The sequence below is a fragment of the Saccostrea echinata genome, unplaced genomic scaffold (genome assembly GCF_033153115.1).
Source record: "Saccostrea echinata isolate AGI-Se365-2 ecotype Australia unplaced genomic scaffold, CSIRO_AGI_Sech_v1 ptg000014l, whole genome shotgun sequence".
NCBI lineage: Eukaryota > Metazoa > Mollusca > Bivalvia > Ostreida > Ostreidae > Saccostrea > Saccostrea echinata.
Window position 1 is genome coordinate 15,627,634 of NW_026889763.1, and position 8,516 is coordinate 15,636,149.

General features: G+C 32.4%; 1 protein-coding gene across 1 annotated transcript; it reads left to right on the top strand.

The window, feature by feature from the left end:
- The first annotated feature begins 268 nt into the window (after positions 1-268).
- LOC133187272 (DNA damage-regulated autophagy modulator protein 2-like) lies at positions 269-4,240 on the top strand. The gene is made up of 6 exons (XM_061322628.1): positions 269-390; positions 567-634; positions 866-1,005; positions 1,171-1,339; positions 2,465-2,541; positions 4,044-4,240. The coding sequence occupies exons 1-6, from the start codon at positions 269-271 to the stop codon at positions 4,200-4,202; spliced, it is 735 nt and encodes a 244-aa protein (XP_061178612.1). The 3' UTR covers positions 4,203-4,240.
- Positions 4,241-8,516: the final 4,276 nt, after the last annotated feature.

Below are 8,516 nucleotides of genomic sequence, written 5' to 3' on the forward strand. Positions count from 1 at the left end.
TACTATGAGTTTTCACGTGCAGGTATTAAATATTAAATAGTTCTGTATAAAATGTCCCCAGCATTAACATAGAAACTACAGAGACCTTAGCTGCACCAAAGACAGACAGGCAGACAATAGTAAGTATGGATATTATCAATCTGTTAACATCATTTGACCATCACACCTTTAGTTTATAACTTTTACCTAACAAAATGTGACATTTCTGAACTTCAGACATTGCTTAGGGATTTGTATAATAAAATGACTTTTATTCATTCAGGTAAAAATGTGTAATGGGTTACACTTCTTCCCTATTTGTGTTGTACTTGTTTCCTTGACAACATTTTGTGTGACCTACATTCTGTCAGTCGTTAGAAACGATGTGAACCCAGTTCTACCATATATCAGGTAATGTCACAGACAGGATTAAAGTGTTGGGGAAATGACTTACATTAACTGAAAGGATTCATGTGATGTTCCTTACTAAATTTTTGCCGATAAGAAATTAAGATGTCTTCACATTACTTTATTATCCTATTAGTTGTAGATACCGGTATTACAAAAATCAGTATTCTTTTTCATAGTGACACAGGAACGACGCCATATGAAAGTTGCTTATTCAGTTTTTTCCTGAATATCTCTGCCATAGCTGGTACGCCAACATGATAATTCTTTCTCTGGCTTTATATGTTAAAAATATTCATGAATTTTCATACATTTCACACCCTTGCATAATTACCCCAATAGTCTCTGTTTTAAAAACTTTTTAATTCCAAGAAAAATTATAGTTACTTTATCAAAGTCAAAAATTGATATCAAACATTAAAATTACTTCATTTGTTTCCTACTATCAAATATTGTAACAACTGAAATACTGTTTCAGCGTTTTGCACGATGTACATCAGATATCGTTGGATCCGTATGGTGTCAAACGAAGAGAGATCGCTCCGGTGTTATAATATTCTAAGTTTGATGTTTGGATGGTTCTCATCTCTGGGTCTCGGACTTGTGGCAAATTTTCAGGTTACATCTTAATTACTCTGAACGCAATAATTGCACATAGTTTTCTTCTATCTGTTTTTTTTCTCTAAAAATTTGATCATACATATCAATCTTTTTTTCACAATGCTTGCATTTTTTGGACGCAAAAATGAATTATGGGTAATGTATCTCTATGCCATTTTAAAGGAAACGAACTTAGAGGGTGTTCACATGACTGGGGCAGCGATGACAATTGGTTTTGGTGTCTTGTACATGTATCTACACACTGTCCTATCGTACAAAATGTCCGACACCTTGACCCTGAGTAGAGTTCGGCTGACAATGTCCATATCGTGTACAATCACAGCGGCTTCATGTATCCTTTGAAATGGCTAACGATTCTTTTTATACACGATTATCAACATGATTTTGTTGATAAATGCATTTTATTATTGCATTTCCACTTGGGGGAAGGGGTGTTCAAATTAATATATCGTCAGGAAATCATTTCAGGGAGAAGATACCTTATTTTATCACCTGTTTACTCCTTTATATAGTGGATTTCAGTCATATGATATTGTTTTTATATAAACATTTGTGACTTTGCAATAGTTTTTATGTGGAAGTTATGAAGAGAAATTAAGTGCATTCATATACATATGTACATTGTATAAATTAAAACTGTGTAAACATGCTATAGCCATATATACTGTAACAAGTGATAAAAAGACTCTGCAATGGTTTTGAGTTGGATATGATTTTTATCAAACTCATGTGTTTTATCTCCTTTCCAAGGTTCGGGGATAGAAAACGCACAACTCTTACGCAACCAAAAACCATGGCAGATCTCTTATCACCTAAAACTTGATAATGCAATATAGAATAAACTGCAGATAAGGCTGATTGTTTTTTTTTTTTTTTTTTTTTTTTTTTTTTTTTTTGCAATATCAAACATGTCCAGAAATTTCAAAAAGTCAATATTAATCTAATTTCTGTAGAAATGAACACAAAATGTTTTTTAGAGAAATAATTGATTTATGCATTGAATGTCCGTCGAATAACAGCACATGGCCGTGCCGACAAATTTAATACTTGCATTACATTTACTATAATATTTCTCTCCATAAATGTTAATTTCCTGCATTTTTAAATGGCAAATTAAATATAAACATACAGTGATTTTATTTTTACAACAATTCAACAGGGTAATTGATTTAAATAAAATTGAGCAAAAAGAATGTACATTTTGGTGTTTCTAGTATGAAGGCACTGTATGTAGTTCCTAATGTTTATTCTACAGTGCCGTGATAAGGTTTTGTGTGTTTTATATGGGGTTGAACGTTGTAAATTTCCAATGAATTTCATATAGAAAATTACACTGAAGGTAAATACTGTATCAAACAGGGAAGAAATCGCTAAATAAATTCACATCTAACAAAGAAATACATGTAAATATTTGAATGATTTTACAGTATTTCAACTTCTTTAACAAAATTAAAAGTTTTAATTGCCACTCTGGTTGCCAAAGCTCAGCGTTCATCTGCTACTGATCCTTTACATTGGAAGTCATCTGACAAGGTAAGAAATTGTTTAAATTTCCGCATAGATACCTATGTTCAATATTATCACATTATTCTTTCTTTCAGAAAAAAACCCTACCAAGAAATTGTTAAGATTTCTTTTTACGTTTAGAAAATATTTTTCTTCAAAGAAAAATTATTGAAAGTACATTGATACAAATGGCACCACAGAGTCTGCCAAATCTGTCATATTTAGATATTTTACTGACTATAGACGACAAAGGCTGATTAACAATTAAATTGTTTGACAAACGAGATGACTTTGGTTTTTCCATCATCAACTTTCCTTATTTATGTAGTAATATTCCACTGTAACCTGCTTATGGTGTTTATGTCTCCCAATTTATTCGCTACTCAAGAGCTTGTTCTGAGTACGATCAATTTTTAAAGCGAAGCAGGCTACTCACTGATAAGTTAATGTTACAGGGATTTCAACAGCTTCGTTTAACGTCAGCATTTCGTACATTTTTTGGTCGTTATAATGATCTTGTTAGCAAATATAAACTATCATTTCGTCGTATTTTGGCCGACTTGTTTCATACCAATTGTTAGGCCTTTGTTTATGTACTGAATTGACTACGGATAGTTCCGTCTATCTGATCAAAACATGGGGCTCACGACAGGTGTGACCGGTCAATAGGGGATGCTTACTTCTCCTAAACACCTGACCCCACCTCTGGAATTTCCAGGGGTGCATGTTTTATGTCCTATTTACATATTTGTATAGTAGATCGAGTTTTTGAGATCGATTACTGTTCGTTATCTTTACCTTTTACATTAAAAATAAATTTGAAATTTAAAGTTCATTCATTCAATTATAATTAATATTTTTAGTGAAATGTAAAGATAATAAACATAATTTATTCCCAAAAGTTCAATTAAATAATGCAAATCTTTGAGTAGGGCAATTATGGACCATTTAAGGATCTCTGACAACATCAAAGAAGAATGAGTTAAAAATTATACTTTATCAAATACATCAGTGAACCGCAAACAAATACACCAAATTGGATTAAAATTGATTACATTTTTATGTTATTGTTTGCCAGTGCTCTCTCATCCGGGGTGGTCTAAAATGATGTAATTTTGTACCGATTTAGTATAGGCTTTAAATGGATGAAGAAAAAAACATTATGTTAATTACATGTATCAAGTATATATTTATACTCTACGCTCGGACAATATCCTAAAACGAGACAAGCTTTTGACATACAAGTTGATGACACAAGAATATCAACAGTCTCCTTAAAAGTCATCATTTCGCAAATTCTATGGTCGATATAACGGCCTTATTCATACATTGAATTACGTATTTTTTCGTTTTCATGATTATGACGGTAGGTGTGACCGGTAAGCAGGGGATACTTACTCCTTCTTGTCACCTGATCCCACCCATGATGTTTTTAAGGTCCCTGTTTGCTCTGCTTCTGATTTTGTATTTTTTCTTTGGCCTTCTGCGCCTGATTACTGTTCGTTATCTCCATATTTGGTTATTTTTAGGGATATCCAGCACACGTGACAGCGGCTATCAGTGAGTGGTTGACTTGTATTGTGTTCCTTCTATTTTTTGCCACGTTTGTTCAGGATTTCAAACGAACCTCAGCTTCTGTGACATTTCACATAAATTTAATCGAAGAGTCAGAATGTATCAAGGTCTGAATAAAAATATTTTTTCTAGGAAAACCAAAATCTGATTATAGAGCTTTTTATTTTTATATTTTGTACATCATTATGTTATTTTGATTTGAATCTGTTTACCATAATACATACATATTTGCATAGTTTTGATGTATTTCTTTTGTTACTTTTTTATTGATCCGAAAATAAAAATATATGTTTGAAATGTGTTAATTTTCATCTGTGTAAGTTAATTACTGGATTCAAAGGCTCTTTGTAGCATCAAAATGTATCACATTTCAATTCTTTTTACAAGCATTCCAAACGATAAATTTAAGAATAGTCTCCTTGGTGTCAAAGACAACTGAATCTTCAATAAAAATGGAACGCGTAAATTTGCATACTTTGTCACTGGTCATCTACAAACTTTTCCTTCTTATTAACATTCTGATTTTACATACAAGTACTCCAAGGTTGATATTAAAAAAGGTGCTCGAGTTTCTCATTGATAAAATCTATGTAAGACCGCGGAATAGTAACTGGCAAAATTGGAAATATCCAGCTTACGTCATTTCCATCTGTTACAGTCAAAACATTTAATGATAGACAATGAAATGGGCGGGTACAATTCGACACGGACGTCGGAAAAACATTGGATTGAAATTCTAGTTTGAAATTCATTTTCAATCCACCTCAGGTACGCTAGAACGCACGGTGTTACTTATTGACCCAGAGGACAAATAATTTGAAATATGTATAAATCAGAATGTTCTATCCCATGTTTTTAAAGAAATATAAAGGGACAAATATTTGATTTCTGTTTGGTATGTGTACATGTATGTGTGTGCTGGGGTGGGGTGGGGGGATGGAGGGGGGCTGAACGATCTTAGAAATGAATAAGAAAGTTTTCTTTTAGTTTGGACAACCCCTCCCTGTTTTTGTTTGTCAAACATTTTTCAGAGAAGAAAAAACTAAAAAATAAAAGCTCTTGTCATCCTAGAAATTAATATATTCTTCATGTGAAGGCATGATCTGACTCGACAGTTTTTGACAGCCCCCCCCCCTTCTAGAATCAAATGGCCGTACCCTGAAAAAATAATCTCTGTCTTCTATGACTTTGACGTGTCCTTGAAATTATAGGCTAAAAAACTCATATAAATATGAATTTCAAACAACATTTATTTGGAAATTGAATTTATTTGTCTTTTGGATCATACATTCACACTTAAGTTTTGAAAGCAGCTCAGATGGATTAAATTTCAATTTTTTTTTTCAGTGAAGAATAATAAATAATGTCTTTTGTCATCCTACAAATAATAAATATATTCTTTTATGTGAGGCATAACCATAAATAATCTAATTCTACACAATTTGTCACCCCCCCCCTTCTAGAATCAAATGGGCATCCACTAAAATAATAAAGCCACTATATATAACTTTTGTGTGTCCTCAAAATATTGGATAGAAAATTGTTATACATTAATTTCAAAATATACGTATTTGGGAACTGAAATTATTTGTCGTTTCGATCATACATTATAACTTTGAGAAAAATAGCTCAGGTGGATTGAAAATGAATTTCGAATTGCAATTTCAATCCAATGTTTTCGCAGACGTCCGTGTCAAATTGTACCCGCCCATTTCATTGTATATCATCAAGTGTTTGACTGCGACAGATGTAAATGACGTAAGCTGCATATTTCCAATTTTGCCAGCTAATGTTCCGCGGTCTTAATTTTTTGGAGAAAGGTTCTTCCAAAAATATATTGGAATTCCCATGGGTTCTTCCTGTGCCCCGTTATTTGCAGACCTGTTTTGTATTCTTATGAAGCAGCGTCTACATGAGTATTTAACACTGGCCTTCAACTCAACAATTAGATACATCGGCGACATTCTATCAATCAACAATATTCATTCCTACATTAATTCAATATATCCCAATTAACTCGAAATAAAGGAACCACTGAGTCTAAAAATTCTTTTTCAAATATATATATTTTTCTAGGAAAGAAAGTGATGGCAAACAATCAACAAAATTTTGTTATTAAAGCGATAACTTCAACTTTTTTATCGTCAACTTCCCTTATTCATTTCGCAATATACCATTTTCACTGTGGAGTTTGTGTCTCCCAGATGATTCGATACGCAAGAGCTTTTCTACGTACCATCTACCTCTAAAATAAGACAGGCTACTGACAGAGAAGGTGATAATACAAGAATATCAGCAATCTCGTTTAACGTCAACATTTCGCAATTTTTATGGTTGATACAATAACCTTGTTTACAAATACAAATTATTGTTAGGTCGAATATTGATTGACATCCTTTATAGAATTGCAAGATTATTATTTTCACTCAAAATTGTCTACGTATTATTCCCTTTACTCGATTACGCACGGAGGATGTGACTGGTCGACTGGGGATATTAATTCCTCCATGGCACCTGATCCTACCTCTATATTAAGAAGTCCGTGTTTGCTCTGTTCACAATTTGAATTGTTTAATTGGATTTTGAGTATGATTACCATTAATGACTGGAACAAACAAGTAAACTATCTTTTCTTACTATAAAATTATAAAGTTCTTCTGGGTTGACTAAATGCTATTCCGTTCCAAATCGGGAAGAAACTTCCAGGATTGATTAAGGACAGGAAGGCAGGAATCGAATTAATTTTTTTGCGCTTGGATACATTGGAATAGAGTCCTGTAAAATTACGCGTCTCTCAAACGCAAAGCTGCCGTACAGACAATGTAATGTCAAACCGAGCCAATTTCCTCTTGAAGTTCTGCTGCATGACTGTGGCCGATCACTTTGAAAAAAGAATCCAAATAAAGGAGATTGGTGAACATGACGAGCAATAAGCCTATAGTGTGACAAACATGAAGATGAAAAATTAAATTTCAATTATATCAAAATTTTCCTTGATATTTCGTCTAACATGAAAATATACTTTATGTAAAATCTCTACAGTTTGCAAAAATCCCTCAAAGATTGAAATTATTTGCCTGTGAAATATTAGACACACACTAAAGAGGGCAAAAAGAGTCATTTTCTCATACTATAACACTATTTTTCGATATGAGTGGGTCTTCGCTCCACCTTTTTGAAAGTTAATCCTCAAAGTTTGCATAAAAATAAAATATTTTGGTTACCAAAAATATGGAGCAAGGACCCACTATACCTTAAAAATATACTTTTCGCATTATTATTAAAGATACCTGACATACAGTTATCAATTAGGATATTTGTTATCTTGAATTGCACAATTATATTTCAGTAAAATTGCCAAAACACACTGGAGTCATGGAAACTTGTTATAACTTAAACTTTCATTTCATCGTTTATAATTTGTTTATTAGTATCATGTATGTTTTTCTTAACTGATTTGGTTTTGTCATTGAGACAGGATAGGTTATCTAGAAAAAAAAGAAATATGAAATATGTGGAGATAACAAACAGTATTCGAGCTATAATATTTTTATATTGAGAGTACATGATGATAAGACGTGTACTTCAGAACGATTTAGTAAGCAGTATTCATTACAAATTGTATTCAAGCCAAGAACGAGGTCGCTTTTGATTAGCATTCGGCAGGAATCTGGGTGCACTTGAAAAGTATTCTTTTGATGTATCGGGTTCCTGTGATATGGCAACGTGAAATATTTCTCCTATATTGTATTTTAATTTGCCAGAATAGAATTGGTTAGATGAGTCATTTGGTACAAAATATCACATTTTTAAACACTTTTTTTTTCTAAAAAAAAAAATTGCTATGTTTGGATCATTTCTCTGTGAATTTGAAATATTATTTCTGTGTATTTTCATTCAAAGCAACCAACAAACATTTGTAAAAAAAAAAAAAAAAAAAAAAAAAAAAAAATGGAGAGAAGACCGAGAGACGATGCTAAATAAAATTTTTCGGAAAAAAAATCCATTGTTTAATTGTGGTGCTTCATTGTCATTTTAAAAATCATTTAGTTTGTGTAGAGATGAGAGCTCAGTAGTATGCGTTACCCGTCCAGTGCAATGAAAGAGAATTTTTTTGTCAGTTTAATTTCACAGTATTTTTACAAAAAAAATTCTTAATCAGGCTTCACAACTCAGGAATGCAAAAACCGGCTTAAATATATGACGTCAACTTTAGGGCTCGTTTTCTAAACGTAAGAATGTACATAATGGTGTTTTTCGCTAGACTGTCATCATATATTACATGTTTATAATCTCATGAGACTGTACTTTTGAACTTCGTGATATATATGTACAGTTACCAAACAAACTGAACTTTAAATACTATGAAAATACATCGGGATCGGTATGTTGTAGACTGCAGTAAAGACAGACCGAAATCTCTTTCT